Raw genomic sequence first — 17,925 nt, forward strand, 5'->3', positions numbered from 1 at the left:
CGGAGGCCAGGAACGAGTCCGTTTCTGGACTTCCGGAACTTCCGGGAGTTCCGTTTTTCGCCCTCCCCAGGCTCCAGAGACTTTTCTTGAGCCTCCAGGAGGGTGAAAATGGCCTCCCCCGCGCTCCGGAGGCCAGAAACGGGCCCGTTTCCAGACTGCTGGAACTTCCGGGAGGTCTGTTTTTCGCCCTCCCTGCACTTACCTGGCATCCAAAATGGGCTGCGTGGAGACTCCTGGGAGGGCGGAGTGGGCGGGGTCAGCCAGTCCTTACAACTACCGATTTGTTAAACTAGGTGAAAAATTAGTATCCGGTTCGTCCGAATCGGTCTAAACCGGCTGAATCCCACCCCTGGACTGATCTAACACCAGCCCAGCCCAGATGGTCAACCACATACACAGCCTGAAGATCGGTACTCTATTCCCATTCCATGCACCAAACTTTGAAGCAGCAAACCAACACTCTGGCCCGTTGGATGGGCTTTAAATATTTTACTATCCAGAAGTAGGTAATATCAAAAACATATTCCTTCCCCCACCCCCCAGGAAAAGTGACCATACAAAACACGGAAGAGCTTTGTCAAATGCAGCGGTTTTGGACAGAGGTGTCACGAGGTCAACAGAAGATCTACAGGTGGGTGTCCCCATTGTTTGGAGGAAATCAACCATTTTCTTGGGATCTACAGGCTTCGGTGTAGAGATGGAAACCAAATTAACTCTTCAGCTGGTAGGAAAATCTCAAAAGGGTGATAGAAACGGAAGGGAAACCCATCGGAAAGCCAAAGAAATAGCGTTGAAGAGTGACGTCTCACGTTTTGTACACAGTGACTTCTTGTGGACATAGACAATTGGCTAGCCTAATTCCCACACAACAAGTGATTAAAATAACAACAAACTGCCCAGGTTGTTTTTTTTTAAACCCCCCCAAGTTTAAGTGAGGAAACGAAAGAGAGGCAGGTGTACCAAGAGGTCCTTGAGCAGGTCTGAATTTTGAGATGTGGTGGTCCTTTTATCTCCCAGAACATCCTAGATGGAAAACTTCGGTCTTCAACAGGAGTTGAGAAATAAGACCAAGCAGGAAGAAGTCTTCTGGGTTTCAGGTTATGAAGACCAAAGCCAATTAGTCCACAACCAGGGCTGAAAGTCATTTTAACAAATTGTGTCTATCAACGCCATCCTACCGACACCACCATCATCCCTCTTCCATCATGCAGCAGATGGATGCTGCAGTCCATCCACACCTTTCATACTAGACCAGGATATTGCAAAGACCATCATCCTCCCGTCAGGCTGGGGAAGGAAGCTGCCGTGTAACACTTTGATAACTAGACACATACATGTTCATGTAACGTCAGCACGGTGACTTGGGGACACCACGATCGCGTGTCTTGCTCTAAAAAAAAAAAGTTAACGATTGCTGGTAGTGCCAATTTGTGGATAGGTACAAAAAGACGTGTCATTGCTTCCCTGAAAAATGTGGTGTGGTGTGGTGTGCTACCCCGTGAACACTAAAACCGGGGCGTGAAAGGGGTGCCTTAACAAAGGGGACTGTTGTGCGCAGTGATCGGAGGGACCAAAAAGGGAGTTGGAGGACAGTACGGGGCTTTGAACCCATGCCGGCTAAACGTACGTCAGAGAAGGTACCACAAAATGAACGGAAAAGGTTCAGATTGTGATCAACATGGCTTGGGCATCTAGGCTCAAAATGTCATCTGGTATGGAGGTATGTGCTCACCTGGGAATGTGACAGGGACATGATTATGGGGATGCAAGGTTGGCCAAGAAGATATCAGGATTGACCTTATCAATGGTCTACTTATCTTGAGGAAAAGTTGGAAGAACGTCAAGGAGCCCAGATCACCTTTTCGAAGACAGTGTTGGGCGAAAAGGTGAAGATGGGGGGAGTCTCCTTGTTCCTATTCAGGGCTTAGCCAGGTCTGCCTCCTAATATGGAGGAAGCTGTGCCAGCCGGTTGACCTTCTTTGTTTGGGGAAATACTGTTCTTTATATTGACCCAACACACAGCAGACTTGGACGCCAACTGGACTCACTCGAACGTTTCCCATTGCTTTCTTAACTGCTCGACTTTACCGGGCGTGACTGACACTTCCTGCTTGGTTTTATTTAACAAGTCTTCAAAGGGGTCTTTAGTCAGCTGAGTCTTAGAAGGACACAAGGCAGGTTCTCCAGCCTTGGTCTTGGGGGGAAGGAGCGGGAGGTTGCTGGGCCTCGCGACCAGCCTTGTCTTGACCGCAGAATGAGTAAGAGGCAATGTCCGGATCTTAGAAGGGCCACAGGGCTGCGTCGGTCGAAGGACACTGCTCTGGGAAGGAGCCTGAGCCGGCGGTGGGGCTGAAGGAGACTTGGCAAAGAGGTTCGGCATGGAGAGGGTCAGCGGGTTGAGGGGAGGCCTCTGGGGCTGGAAGAAGCTGGAGTTGGATGTGATGTAGCTGGAACTGTAAGCGTGGCCCAACGAGGGAGCAAATGGGCCGCCCGGGGGCCTGACCAGGGTGAGTGGCAGTGGCGTTGGCACGGCCTGTACGAAGGGGTTGAGAGATGGCTGCCCAAACGGCGTCACCGAGGGAGGGTATCCCAGAAGTTGACGAAAGGGTGCTGATGTAGAGGGCATGAGGTCTTCTCCTGTGGATGGGAAGCTGCCGGCAGGGCTGGGAGATGTGGAACCCAGCTGGCTTCTGGAGCCTGATAGAAAGCGGGCATCTTGACCTTCTCCTGACTTCAGTGGATCCAGAAGGGCAAGGAGAGAGTCACTGTCTCCACTCTTGCCCTCTGCGTTGACCTTGACTGGTTGGAGCAGCTCTCCTTCAGTGACAGCAGCGGATGAATGCTGGACTTGGTGAGGAGCAAAACCAGCCAATTGCCGGTCCAGAGGGACGTTTCTGCTTGCAAAGGTCTCCTGCAGAAGCTCCGAGGTCAGGTTGCCAGGCCCAGCAAGGCAAGGGGCAGCTTCTGCGGGTGCCTGCTGCTTGGACAGCCGGGGTGGAGGAGGCGGTGGGACAATGCCCAGCTCTGGGGTTTTCCTTCCCTGTGGCCGCGGGATGGTGATATTTCCTTGGGCAGCAGGAGAACTCCCAACATCCTTCTCGGGAAGGTCCAGAATGGCGTCTCTGCTTTGAGGTCTCCTCGGGACAGGAGGGACGTTTCTCAGTGGTCTCTCTGGAGATTTGGGGGAGTACTTCGTAGAAAGGGCCATGTCGTCATGGCCTAGGCCCCAGAACTGCTTATAAGGGTGAGAAAGCTTCATCCCTGGGGTGGTCCAGCTCTTCTCAGCAAAACCAAGGTCCATCCGCTGTCGGAGAACAGAAAAATCATGGGGTGTCTTTCTCCAAACCTTGTGGGCTGTTCTTCTCCTTTCTAACTGACTCTCCAGATCTGAGACTACCTGTTGTGTCTCGTCCTCCCTCCTCTCCTCAGCCGGGCCCCTCCCATCCCCTCCCGGGCCTGCTATCAGATTCTGAGTCTGATAATGAAGATGAATGGCCTGTCATGCCTCCAGCCCCCAGCCCTGGCCCCATGCCCGGACAGGATGTCAGGAATGAACAAACAAACCTCACTCCTACAGCGTATGAGCAGGGAGCCAGCCACGTGCTGGAATTACCAACAGCAGAGCCAGCTGAAGAGAATTCACAGTGGGAGGATCCCTGCTTCCAGAGATCTGAGAGGTGACATCAGCAGAAGGAAGGGAGGGGCAGGCCTGGATAAGTGCTGAGTCATGGAGCCACACCCCATGGCCTATATAAAGGACCAGCTTGAGTCAAGCAACTTTGAGTCAAGCAAAGTCTCATTTAGTTTGCTGAAGTCACAACTTGGATTCTTGCCTGCCCTGAGAAATCTGAAAGGAATTTGGCAAAGCTGCAGAGGCTTCGTGGCCACACTTGATACGGACTTCTTAGACCCGGTCGTCGGAGGGGGAGTGGGACACGACACTACCTCCCACTATGGAAGGGGTGTCAAACTGGATTTCTTCGAGGGCCGGATTAGCATTGGAGTTCCCTTTCCGGGCTGGCAGAGGCGGGGAGCGGGTGTGTGTGTGAGATGGGACAGATGCATCCTGCAGCACTCTGTCGGCCAAAAACGTTTTCGATCAGCTGAGTGCTGCTGGAAGCCAGGGGGGCTGAAAATGGGCTGAATGGAGGTCCTGAAGGCCCTCCGCATGGCCCGTTTTCAGCTGGCAGTGCTGCTGGAGGCCAGGGAAGCCAAAAACAGGCCCTGCAGGGGCACCTCCGTACCTCCACGCAGGGGCCCTGTGGTGCCTCCGTGCAGCCCATTCTCGCCTGGCAGTGCTGCTGGAGGCTGGGGAGACCGAAAATGGGCTGCGTGGTCACTCCACGGTGCCTCTGTGTGGCCCGTTTTCACCTGGCAGTGCCACATGCATCACCTGCATGCGGGGGGCCCGTGGTGGCTCCCTGGGGCCCATTTTTGACCGCCAGAGTGCTGCTAGAGGCTGGGGAGGCCAAAAATGGGCTGGTCCTTTGATATTTCCAGGCAGGCACCACAGGTCAGATTTAAGCACCCCATGGGCCAGATCTGGGCCCCTGGTATTGAGTTTGACACCCCTGCACTAGGAGGAACCATTGTTCCTTTTGTGCCAACTGGGGGACCTTCCTCCCATTTCCTCAAAATCCATGTGGGGAAATTGTTCCTGGAATCACCCTTAGATTCTCCTCCTTTGGTTGGTCTCCTGCCCTATCGAGACTTCAAGATGCCCCTTGTAAGTTCTTCACGACTTCCCACGCTATCGCCGCACCTTATCTCGTCCATCTGGCTTTCTCATCAGCAAATATGCCCCTCTCTAAATCCCACCGCTACAGATAATCCCCAATTTACAACCAGTGACTTAATGACCCTTGAGAATTAAGAAGGACATGGAACAAGTGTTTTATGGAAAATCGTAAAAACGTGGGGGCCTCCACAACTTACAACCAGAAATCCAGTTCCAATTATGGTTGGAAGTCAAGGACCATCTGTAGCAGCAGCTCAGATATTTTCAGCCATCCCCACCCACTCAAGTCCCATACCTGATAATCAAAGGAGCATTGTTGGTCTTCTACTTCCTCTTTGGAAATCCTCAGATCTTCTAAACTCCTGGCTTGGCTGAGCGGTTGTGGTTGTGTTGCCACCTCCAGTCCTGTAAAAATGTCCTCCAGAAGACTGATATCTGCAGGGCTTTCTGGGGTGGTTGGGTCAACCTGGTTGTCATCTTGGAATCTCTCGGGACTGATGCCTTCTTCTCCGTCGCCACTGTCGGATTCCTTCAGTGCTCGATACGGCTGAGGCCTGTCAGAAGGAAAACAATTGGTTGTTCAGGGGACAGGATCCCTCTGGAGAAATCTACCCAAATCCTTCATGGTCACAGAAAGCCAGAAGGAGCTGATGGATGTGCGATGAGTGACAACTCCACATTATCTCCCAGCTGGGAGCTGAGGCTCTTAAGGACAGCCTGATAGCCCCACAGAAATGTGGCCACAAGGTCCTCTATTTGGCAAAGGCCACACCAATGAAGACTTGAGGAAGCTCAGCAAGGGTTCCATTGCGTACACCACAAAACTATGTTAGCGTCCTGCTGGGGGTTTTGTGTGCTTTCAACACAAAATAAGACACAGCCCAGCTCGAGATGGATGACATCAAGCATGCATTTTCTCACAGCAAAACCAACGCAACAAAAGGAGAAGTGCGGTCAAGGCAAACAGAGGGGAAAATCTTAGCCAGCATGAGACACCAGGACTTTGAGGAAGACCTAGGAGGTCCAAAGGATTCCTCTCCAATGTGCCATGAAGTAAGGATGTGACCAAAATGAGACATGGGCTTCCTGGATCCAAGAGGACAACCGACCGAGCAAGAAAGTCATGCAGGGCCTCTGAAGGACCATGAGGAAAGGTCTCCAGATGGCTCGAGATGACTCTGCACAGACCATCCCTGGTGAATCTTGCATTCTTGAATCCTTAAGCAATCCACAATTTCTTAAAACAATATCTCCTCCACGAAGGAGCACCATGGTCCGTTAGGAGGAAGACGGGACTGAGCAGGGAGCAAACGAGGCTTCAAACCCTGGGACTCACATCTCATGCCTATGTTAGGGGATGGCAGTGCAAGACAAATCCAATTAAAACACACACCCCAACTCACACAATCTCCCAGGGTGGTTTTTGACTGGCATTCAAAACAAGACTTGAGATGGAAGGAAACACCAATAAAGACAGTAGAAAAGAGCTGGGCGGGGAGCTTTGTCCACCTCTGTCCAACACCTCAACTCATGGATAGTTCACGAGTAGAGAATTGCTCCGTGCTTTCTGTTAGAGGAGGCGATGTGGTTGGGACAATAATGAGTTTTGAGGCTTAAGTCACACAATGGTTTGGATTCCCACGTGCATTAGGGCAGGGTGCAGGGGTGGGGCTGCTGGGGATTCTCAGGGATGCGGGAAAACCTCTAGCTAAGATTCTGTGCAGTTTGGAGAACCCCCAAATCCTAGTCCTGGCTGGCCCTGCCCTGCCCTCCCCTGCCCTCCCAGGAGTCCCCAGATGGCCTGTTTTGGGTGCAGGTAAGTTCAGGGTGTGTGCGGAGGCTCGGGCCTACTGGAGACTCAGGCCTACTGGAAGTTTGGGAAGAAACGGGCCCATTTCCAGCCTCCAGAGCCTGGAGAGGCCATTTTTGCCCTCCTGGAGGCTTGAGGAAATCCTCCGGAGCCCAGGGAGGGCAAAAATGTCCCCCCCACCATGGTGCAGGAGGCCGACTAGGTCACGCCCACTATGGCCACGCCCACCCAGCAACCAGGCAGAGAACCCCTTGTGTCAGGAAAATTGTTATTTGCCTAACTAGTTGGCCAGGCAATATAAAAACTAACTATGTATGTTTGTAGAAAGGCATGATATTGCTATAAGGCTGTGCTGCATCATGCAAGCATCCTGATTGGTTGAGCTCTGTAGCCAATGTATAAAAGGACTACTAAATGATGGCTTGTGGGGAATCTACACGGGGCGCTTCAGCACTGTAACCTGATGACATGCTGCAACTGTATATTTGAGCTTTATGCTCGTTGCTTGATCATGGCTAGTTACTGATTCCTCAAGATACTGACTGTTGTGAATTGAACTGTGTTTTGCCGAACTGAAAGAAGACCTTGTTTGTTGTGCAAGTCTACGTTGATAAGAAGCCTTGATATTTGTAACATCCCTGACTGACTGACTTTATATGTGTATGACCTGGAATTGTTTTTGGACTATGACTTTGCCTGTTCTCTAAAAGTAAAGGAATATCAAACCCCAGTTTGTCTGTAAGTGACTGTTATTGTATACAACCAGTCTCAGTCGTTTTTATGCGTAGGGTACTCTGCTCAACAGTCCACAACCTTGGTTGTGAACCCAGATTACTCTTAACACCTTGCTAACATTTTTGAAGCCCACCCCCGGCAGGGTGTCCTACTAGAGCCAGATGGGCATTGATACTCAAGACGAGTTTCGAATTCTCTGCTGTCCGTTTTTCCTGGAGAGGCTTCTAACCACCTTAGAGCAAATCCCTACTTCAACCTGACCGCACTTCAACCTACCCGCTCAAAGAAGGGGTGGACTCCCTTCCGGGCACAGATGATGAGGCTTGCCTTCTTCTCCCTTGGTCCTTCCCAGGCCTCTCCATGCCTCACCCAGGTCCAACTACGAGCCACGGTGGCGCAGTGGTTAGAGTGCAGTACTGCAGGCTACTTCTGCTGTGCCAACCGCCTGCAGTTTGGCAGTTCAAATCTCACCAGGCTCAAGGTTGACTCAGCCTTCCATTCTTCTGAGGTGGATAAAAGGAGGACCCAGATTGTTGGGGGGCAAAAGGCTGACTGTAAACCACTTAGAGAGGGCTATAAAGCACTATAAGGCGGCATATAAGTCCTACTGCTCATGCTATCTATCTATCTATCTATCTATCTATCTATCTATCTATCTATCTATCTATCTATCTATCTATCTATCTATCTATCTATCTATCTATCTATCTATCATCTATCTATCTATCATCTATCTATCTATCTATCTATCTATCTATCTATCTATCTATCTATCTATCTATCTATCTATCTATCTATCTATCTATCTACCTACCTACCTACCTACCTACCTACCTACCTACCTACCTACGAGCCATGGCGGCACAGTGATTAAAATGCAGTACTGAAGGCTAACTCTGCCCACTGCCAGCAGTTCGATCCTGACCGGCTCAAGGTTGTCTTCCATCCTTCCAAGGTGGGTAAAATGAGGACCCAGATTGTTGGGGGCAGGAGACTGACTCTGTAAACCGCTTAGAGAGGTATATAAGTCTAAGGTATATAAGTCTAAGGGCTATGGCTATCTCCCGGTGGCTTTCTGCTTGCAGATGGCTATTCACCTTCAGGGTGGCTAAGGATGGGCAAGAGAGTCAGGCAGAGGCAGGAAAACCCAGTGCCAATCCAAGCCAGCGTAGGACGAGAAGCGAAACTCGGTCCTCCTTGGTTCGGAACCACAATGCGTTTGCTTGTTGCCAGGGGAGATATATAATGCGGGGAACATGCACGCACACTGAAATGACACTTGCCACAGAAGCCTCAAAGCAAGGGAAAGACTGATGGGTCAGCAAAGGGCGCCGAGGAAGGCAAGGAAGCAGGCGAGCGATAGCAATAGTCAAGATAGACACCATTCAAAAGGAGCAGAGAAGAGAAAGCTCTCAGAGAAGGCAGAGGCAGGCCCATCTTCCTGAGGAAGCTCATCGCCCGAGGAATCCTCCAACAGGAAGACCGTATAGTGGCGTGTGGGCTTGACCAGGCTGAAGGAGACAGGGAAGAGGAAGAGAAAAGATTTTATATATGTATATATATATATATCGCCGGACCAAACCTGCGGAGGGAAAAGGAGGCCAAAGCACAGAAGTTCAACGTTCGAAGAGAAAGGATTTTTCAGCTCTCCAACTCTGGAAAGCCTCGGGATTTTGACCCGAAGAATCTCTCATCGGATTTAACAGATTGACAAGAATTGGAAGGGACCTTGTAGGTCATCTAGTTCCAACCCCCCACCCCCGGGGTGGAGGCCCAAGCAGGAGACCCTACACCAGGGGTGTCAAACTCAATGCGGATCCGGCCAGTGAGGTGCTTAAATCTGGCTCGCGGGGCCAGCCTCAAAAATACCAAAGGATGTGCCAGGGACGCCTCTGGCGGCTAAAATGGACTGTGTGCTCTCTCTCGTAATAATCATAATCATAATCATAATCATAATCATCATCATCATCATCATCATCATCATCATCATCATCATCATCATAATAATCATAATCATAATCATAATCATAATCATAATAATTTAATTTGTATACCGCCCTTCTCCCGAAGGACTCAGGGCGGTGAACAACCAAACAAAATACAAAAAACAAACACATACAATATTAAGAACAACCCTTAAAAAACTTATTCAATTGACCAAAAATTTAAAATATAATTACACCCTATAAAATTACAGAAATTTAAAACCCATTAAATCAAATTAAAATTTTAAAAATCAAGCCAGTCCAGCAATACGAAATAAATAGGTTTTAAGTTCGCGGCGAAAGGTCCTAAGGTCAGGCAATTGTCGATGTCCAGGGGGAAGCTCGTTCCACAGGGTAGGAGCCCCTACAGAGAAGGCCCTCCCCCTGGGGGCCGCCAGTCGACATTGTTTGGCTGACGGCACCCTAAGGAGTCCCTCTCTGTGGGAACGCACCGGTCGCTGGGAGATAGAAGACGGCAGTAGACGGTCCCGTAGGTATCCCGGTCCTAAGCCATGGAGCGCTTTGAAGGTGGTAACCAATACCTTGAAGCGCACCCGGAAAACAACAGGTAGCCAGTGCAGTCTGCGCAGGATAGTGTCGTGTCCCACTCCTCCGCTGACGGCCGGGTCAGGGAAATCCGAATCAGGTGTGCCTCTGCAGCTCTGCCAAAGTCCTAGCAAAGTCCTCAGGGCAGGCAGGAGACCAGAAAGTGACTTCAGCAAGATATGTTTAGACTTTGCCTGACTCAGAGAATGCCAGAAAGCAGATCCTTTATATAGGCCATGGGGTGTGGCTCCATGACTCAGCACTTATCCAGGCCTGCCCCTCCCTTCCTTCTGTTGCCTCCGCCTATCAAGTCTTCTGACGCGAGGGTCACTCCAGTCGGCAGCTGTTGGTAATAGACCTTCCTCAGGCTCACATGCTGTGGAGGAGGGGGAGGGATCTAGTTGCTCCGTTTGCCTGGGCATGGAGCCAGAGCTGGGGGCTGGAGGTATTTCTTCCTCTTCAGACTGTCTGGGCATGGAGCCAGGGCTGGGGCCGGGAGGCATACTAGGACATTCTTCAGCGTTCGGAAGCAGATAAGAAGGGGCCGGATAGCTCAGCCTGGTAAGGCCTGTTATTAAGAACACAGAAGCCTGCAATTACTGCAGGTTCAAGCCCGGCCCAAGGTTGACTCAGCCTTCCATCCTTTATAAGGTAGGTAAAATGAGGACCCAGATTGTTGGGGGGGCAATAAGTTGACTTTGTAAAAATATACAAATAGAATGAGACTATTGCCTTATACACTGTAAGCCGCCCTGAGTCTTCGGAGAAGGGCGGGGTATAAATGTAAACAAAAAAAAAAAAAAAAAAAGAAGACCCCGGCTGCGGTGAGAGCGGACAAGACACAACAGATAGGTGTTACATGGGAGCTCCGAACTGCTCCCTCAATAACCCGCGCAGCCGCATTCTGGACTAACTGGAGTCTCCGAGTGCTCTTCAAGGGGAGCCCCGTGCCTCATTTTCATCCTCCATGGCCTCCTGGCGGCTGAGAGTGGGCCAAAAAATGGGCCAAAAAATGGGCCGAAAACAGCTCCAGAAACAGCCCAAAACCGGTCAGCAGACTGCTGCACGAGGGTGAAAATGAGGCATAGGGGGGCAGCATGCAGACCCCCCCACACCCCATTTTGGCCGGCAGGGTGCTGCGAGAGGCAGGGTGCTCCCCGCTCCCCACTGCCCTCCTCCCGCCGGCCCGCAGAGAACTTCAGTGTTGATTCAGCCCTTGAAGAAATCCAGTTTGACACACCCCTGCCCTACATCAGGGGTCTCCAACCTTGACAACTTTAAGCCTTAAGTTGACCCCCTCTTTTTTGTGGTAGCCCCTCAGATATTGGAAGACGTGGCAGGTCAACCAGGTTTCCCACTCACTACCATGTCGCCCCCAGTCCTTTGTTGTGTCTCGTCCGCTTTCACCGCAGCCGGGGCCTTCTTATCTGCTTCCGAACGCTGGGGAATGTCCTAGTATGCCTCCCGGCCCCAGCCCTGGCTCCATGCCCAGACAGGCTGAGGAGGAAGAAGTACCTCCAGCCCCCAGCTCTGGCTCCATGCCCAGGCAAATGGAGCAACTAGACCCCTCCCCCTCCCCCACAGCATGTGAGCCTGAGGAAGGTCAATTGCCAACAGCTGCAGACTGGAGTGACTCTCGCTTCAGAAGAATTGATAGGCGGTGGCGACAGAAGGAAGGGAGGGGCAGGCCTGAATAAGTGCTGAGTCATGGAGCCACACCCCATGGCCTATATAAAGGACCTGCTTTCTGGCATTCTCTGAATCAGGCAAAGTCTAACATATCTTGCTGAAGTCACTTTCTGGTCTCCTGCCTGCCTTGAGAACTTTGCTAAGACTTTGGCAGAGCTGCAGAGGCACGTCTGATTCGGATTTCCCTGACCCAGCCGTCAACGGAGGAGTGGGACACGACATCCTTGTCTTTACCAGGTCCTCTTGGTATGCTATTTAGACGGTCGTGACACATCCACTAACTCAGGGGTCTTCAACCTTGGCAACTCGGAAGACTGGTGGACTTCAACTCCCAATCCAGTAGCCAGCTTTGCTCAGAATTCCTCAGCCAGCTTTCCCAGAGGAATTCTGGGAGTTGAAGTCTGCCAGCCTTAAAGTTACCCAGGCTGGAGATCCCTGCCCTACGTCATTTCTGACAGACGCCAGTCCAGTCTCTTCTTGAAACGGAGGTTGTCTTTTAGGCCCAAAGATAAAAGACGAATTGGCATGCGGGTATATTCTTTCAAGAGCTGCCGTTTGCAAATTCCCAGGAGCACCGACCGATCCATTAAAAAAAGAAACATAAAAGAAAACCCCCCAACCACTTCACAAAGTGGCAACTACAGGCAGTTCTCGTCTTACGACCACATTTGAGCACGACATTTCGGGTTGCTAAGTGAGAGATTTCTTACGTGAGTTTTCACGTAAGACTTTTCTCGCCAGGGTTGTTAAGTGAATTCACTGGGGTTGTAAAGTGAAGGACACGGTCGTGAAATGAATTTGGCTTCCCCACTGACTTCGCTCGCAAAAGGGGAGCACGGGATTGGGACACAGCGACGGTCGTAAGTATGAGCCAATTGGCAAGCGTCCGAATTTTGATCATGGGGATGCTGGAAAGGTTGTGGAACACGGTCGTAAGTCACTTTTTTCAATGCCGTTGTGATTTTGAACGGTGGTAAGTCGAGGACTAACAGAATAACAGAGTTGGAAGGGACCTTGGAAGGTCTTCTAGTCCAGGGGTCTCCAACCTTGGCAACTTTAAGCCTGGAGGACTTCAACTCCCAAAGCTGGCTGGGGAATTCTGGGAGTTGAAGTCCACCAGGCTTAAAGTTGCTAAGGTTGGAGGACCCCTGTTCTCAGGCAGGGAACCCTATCCCATTTCAGACAAACGGTTGTCCAATCTCGTTGTACGTTGTCTAATTCTCCTTTCGCTAAGGACCAGTACACACAACTCCACCCAACGCATACAGCTTGCCTTCGGAAGTTCTGAGAGCTTCATCCCTGGAAGCTTTCAAGAAGAGACTGGACTGGATTATGCAAAATATTTTGAAAAAGGAGATAAGGTTTACCCCGCAACTGTTTCTTTTGGGTATAATCACGGACTGTACGTCAATAGGGACTAAATTAATTCTAAATTTAATATCAGCAGCCAGACTATTGGTGGCGCAACATTGGAAGAAGGAACATTTGCCTACTATTGAAGAATGGACTTTAAAAGTAACGAACTTAGCGGAAATGGCAAAAATTTCAGCGTACTTGAAAGATCACTCACAAGAAAGATATATATTGGAATGGGGAAGGTGGATTGATTATGTTCAAAATAAATATCAGACTAAAAAGTATCAAATAGCTTATGAATGAATAGAAAGTAATAATTGTATCTGTATATATTTTTGTTTTGTGCATGGGAAAAGGGAGTTATGGTTCTATGGGAGGGATCGGAGTTTATGAATAGTTAGCGTAATTGAGCTTATGATTATTAGATGTTATACCCTGTATTTTGCTCTGGGAAGTCCGGGGGAGGAGGGTGAAAGGGGGGTGGAGGGGAGAGGGTGGGGGGTGGAGGGAGGAGGAGGCATGTAAAAAAAAAAAAAGAGAAGAGACTAGATTGCCATCGGTCAGAAATGGCGTAGGGCGGTGATGGCTAACTTTGTCAAGACTGAGTGCTTAAAGCACGCGCTCATGTGAACACACACATGCGTGCGCCCAAACCCCCCAAAATGCAACGCGCACATGGCCATAGATTCGCCATCAGGGGCGTAAGGTCTCCTGCTTGGGTGGCGGGGAGGGGGTTGGACTAGATGACCTCCAGGGTCCCTTCCAACTCTGTTCATCTGAAAGCATTCCTGCTGAACCGGGGGGGTTTGCATTTGGGCGAGACCCACAATTTTGCCGAAGAGCTGGAATGAGGCATGCTGAAAAATATCCAGGTCTATTCCCCTCACCACCACCTTCGCTGGAAGCAGCCGAGCCTCTTCCCTCATTAACCCAATTCGGTGCTTCCTCTCCCAGCGGCTGCCACCCGCCACCGGCTCATGTTTGGCACACAAAGAGCTGTCTTCGCGGAAAGGTGGTTGGGCCCGGGGCTGGAACGGCAGCCTGTCCGTCAAACCCGAAGCTCGGCACGGCTGCAAGGCTGCAACGGCCCTTGTCTTTCCCCCCGAAGCTCCCGTGCAGATGGCTTGCTGATCTCCTTCTAATGTTTAGTTTAACGTGTCTCCGGTTAGTGCTGGCGCCTGACAGCCGTGACAGCCCGTAGCTGTTCCTTTTTAAATATCATGTCAGAAACACGGCACCATAAAGCCGCGGATGTGTTCCGCGGCGGCTCTGTCTCCCGTTCGGAGAATCGGCGCATCGGTTTTTTAATGAGGACAATCTGCATTTCGGGGGCTTCCAACCCCCCTCCCCACCCTGTTCCCCCCCCCATATGTCAGGATGCTTGGACAAATCCACAGCCATCTCCTGGCTGGCCAAAAACCAAGAGCTGACAAATGTAGATATTTCAAATTTAATTGACACCTAAATGTACTTAAGACAGATAAATGAGAGGGAGGAGTTGGGGGAAAGAAAAGGGGAGAGAGAGGGAGGGAGGGGGGGAGATGGAAGAGAGAAAAAGGAGAGAGAGAGAGAAAGAGAGGAGAAAGAAAGAGAGAAAGGGAGGGAGGGAGGGAGGGAGAGAGAAAGAGGAGAGAGAGAGAAAGAAAGGAGAGGGAGGGAGGGAGAAAGGGAGGGAGGGAGAGAGAGAAGAGAGAAAGGCAGAGAAAGAGGAGAGAGAAGAGAGAGGGAGGGAGAGAGAAGAGAGAAAGGAGAGAGAGAAAGAGAGAGAGAGAGAGGAGAGAGAGAGAGAGAGAGAGGAGAGGGAAGGAGAGAGAGAGAGAAAGAGAGGAGAGGGAGGGAGAGAGGGAGAGAGAAAGAGGAGAGAAAGAGGAGAGGGAGGGAGAGAAAAGAGGGAGAGAGAAAGAGGAGAGAGAGAGACAGAGAGAAAATAGCGAAGAAATAGTGGGCTAACAGTTGGGGTAGGCATTCAAAGACAAGAGTTTTTGGCAGGAAAAGGCTGCTCCTGCAAAGGAGAGCTGTTTCTGAGTGAGCGTTTGGTGGGTACGAGCAGTAGCCTTTGGTGACCGTCACCTTTAGATCTGCTGATCCAAAATTGGTCCCCTTCCTCGGAAAAAGGGGGCTGGGCTGTCAAGCCAAAGCCCCGCCCTCTCCCTTAAGGCCTGACCACCCAGGTGGCACCGCGGTCCAGCCAGCCCCCACCTGGAGAAAGACGAGACCAAAACAGGAGCTGGGGGTGAGCCAAGCAGGCAGGAACCTGAGTCCTACTTCCTGCAAACTCTTGACCCTGGGGACAAACCTTGCTATAGCTAGGGAACGTGCCTTGAAACCCTCCTGAGAAATGAGACAGGGCATGTGGGGTATCCTTCAGGCTCTTGAGTCTAGAACAGGGGTAGTCAACCTTTTTATACCTACCGCCCACTTTTGTATCTCTGTTAGTAGTAAAATTTTCTAACCGCCCACCGGTTCCACAGTAATGCACCGTGTATCATCGTCTGTGCATGCCTCTCGCGCATTGTGGATTGTGTTGGGGGCGGGCGCCGGCTACCAGCTCTGCTTGTCTGTTACAACTGGGTGGTGTGGGGGGAGATGCGTGAGCTATTCTGGGGCGAGGCTCTTTTGTTTGCGGTCGCACTATAGCGCCATTTAGTTTCACTTACGTAACGCGAACTAAACTTATGCGCGGGCGATACAAATAGTATATTTTCAGAAATTTTAATTGTCATGGGGAATTTTATGAAAACCTTATGAAAATGTTTTTAAATAATGCTATGAATTTTTTTTAAAAAAGTCAATTAAATAAAAAAAAAAGGAAAGTGCTTCGGTATCGGACAAAACCCCTGCAGTCCACCATGAAAGGTGGAACGCCCACTAGTGGGCGGTAGGGACCAGGTTGACTACCACTGGTCTAGAACTTAGAAGAATGTTCAAGGAGAACCTCAAGAGAAGTGCAGAGACGGCGTCCTTCCTCACCAAGAAACGGCAGGGGGCGGCGGGGGGAGGCAACTCAACAGGCAGCTTTTGAAGAAGGATGGGGAGTGTCGTGTCCCACTCCTCCGCTGACGGCCGGGTCAGGGAAATCCGAATCAGGCGTGCCTCTGCAGCTCTGCCAAAGTCCTAGCAAAGTTCTCAAGGCAGGCAGGAGACCAGAAAGTGACTTCAGCAAGATAAGGTAGACTTTTTTATTTATTTTATTTATTAATCAAACTTATATACCGCACCATCTCCCGTAGGACTCAGGGCGGTTCACAGGCATATTAAAACAATATCATAAATAAACATTAAGACCCAGTTAAAACTAAATATTATCATGGCCTGATCACTAAAACAATAGAAACCAATAAAAACCCCATTAAAATATGCTAAAACATTTTATCTTAGGCTAGTCCCGCACGCTGAAATAATAGAGTCTTCAGTTCACGTCTGAAGGTCCGGAGGTCGGGTAGTTGTCGTAATCCTGGAGGAAGCTCGTTCCACAGGGCTGGTGCCGCCACAGAGAAGGCCCTCCCCCTGGGGGCCGCCAACCTACATTGTTTGGTCGACGGCACCCTGAGGAGGCCCACTCTGTGGGAGCGCACAGGTCGTTGGGAGGCAATCGGTGGCAGAAGGCGGTCTCGAAGGTATCCCGGTCCTAAGCCATGACTTTGCCTGACTCAGAGAATGCCAGAAAGCAGATCCTTTATATAGGCCATGGGGTGTGGCTCCATGACTCAGCACTTATCCAGGCCTGCCCCTCCCTTCCTTCTGTTGACGGCGCTTATCAATTCTCCTGAAGCAAGGGTCACTCCAGTCTGCAGCTGTTGGTAATTGACCTTCCTCAGGCTCACATGCTGTGGGGGAGGGGTCTAGTTGCTCCGTTTGCCTGGGCATGGAGCCAGGGCTGGGGGCTGGAGGCACTTCTTCTTCTTCGGCTTGCCTGGGCATGGAGTCAGGGCTGGGGCCAGGAGGCATGCTAGGACATTCCTCAGCATTCGGAAGCAGATAAGACGGGCCTGGCTGCGGGGAAAGCAGACGAGGCACAACAGGGAGAGGCACAGAGACGCTTCCTGCACCAACAAAACATTTCTAGATCAGTGGTGAAATCCTCAGCGGACTGCCACCCGGTTTGCTGGCCGCGCATGCGCGGTGCATGCCAAAAGCATGCTGCGCGCACATGTGCAGTGTGCGCCAAATGCAGTGCATACACAGTTCGCGCAGAAAAAGGAGGCTTAACAAGGTAAGTAGAACAGCGGGCCGGGTGGGGGGAGGGAAACAGCTGCGCTGCGCCATTTAGATTCGCTAGAAAGAAAGATTTCCTGCGAATATAAATCGCGTGGCACAGCTGATCGTCGGAAATACCGGTTGGGATGAACCACTAGCTTTTTTTTTTTTTTTTAGTACCGATTCGCTCGAACTGGTAGCTTTTATCACTACCGGTTCGCCCGAACCGGTGTGAACCAGTAGCATTTCACCACTGCTCTAGACCCACCACCAGAGCACAGCAAGGAGTTTCTGTCCCATCTCCGGACACCTTCTCCAGAGGCTAAAAAGGAAGGTTGGCCTCTGAAGGCATCAGCTGACTTCTGTGAACCAGAGAGCATGGAAAGGATGTTTGAGGTGCATGTGGGAGTCTAGAAAAAAAGGGTGATGGACTTTCAAGCTCTGGAGAAGCAGCCCCTGGAAACTCCCACTGCAACCATGCAGAGGAAACCTCCTGTTGTGTCTGCGCCCCCCGAGCTGGGCCTGCTGCCAGAAAGTGACTTGGACAGTGAGGGGGAAGGGCCGTCAGGACTTACCTCGGGAGCACCGGCTTCCCTGGCTTAGCTTCAGGAGCCAGAAACAGGCCAGGTGGAAGAGATAACGAGGCCTCCATCCCCTGACTCTTCCCCCCCCAGGCCTGCCTGCAAACCCAGCTGATGGCAATCAGGCCTGGCTGGACCCTAGGTTTTGTAGGCAGGAGAGGAGGGAACAACAGAAGCAAGGGTGGGGCAGGCCTAGGAAGTGCTGAGTCATGGAGCCACACCCCACAGCTGCTGTGTCTCTTTGTAACAGGCAAATCCACTGATTGAGCTGACGTTTGTTCCTGGGTG

The 17,925-nt window shown here is 51.0% G+C and overlaps 1 protein-coding gene across 6 annotated transcripts in view; it reads right to left on the reverse strand.

Annotated features, from left to right (window-relative positions):
• Nucleotides 1-224: 224 nt before the first annotated feature.
• DENND1A (DENN domain containing 1A) overlaps nucleotides 225-17,925 on the reverse strand; it is a 290,292-nt gene continuing 272,591 nt past the window's right edge. For 4 of the 6 annotated variants that reach the window (XM_058159046.1, XM_058159045.1, XM_058159047.1 and 1 more), the window contains 3 exons: nucleotides 8,666-8,794; nucleotides 5,034-5,292; nucleotides 225-3,304 (listed from right to left, as the gene is read on the reverse strand). In XM_058159046.1, the coding sequence (XP_058015029.1) occupies nucleotides 2,045-3,304; nucleotides 5,034-5,292; nucleotides 8,666-8,794 (1,648 nt within the window). In that variant the 3' untranslated portion in view covers nucleotides 225-2,044. The remainder of the gene's footprint in view (nucleotides 3,305-5,033; nucleotides 5,293-8,665; nucleotides 8,795-17,925) is intronic. The other 2 variants (XM_058159048.1, XM_058159049.1) reach the window with 1 other exon arrangement.

The sequence above is a fragment of the Ahaetulla prasina genome, chromosome 16 (genome assembly GCF_028640845.1).
Source record: "Ahaetulla prasina isolate Xishuangbanna chromosome 16, ASM2864084v1, whole genome shotgun sequence".
Lineage (NCBI taxonomy): Eukaryota > Metazoa > Chordata > Lepidosauria > Squamata > Colubridae > Ahaetulla > Ahaetulla prasina.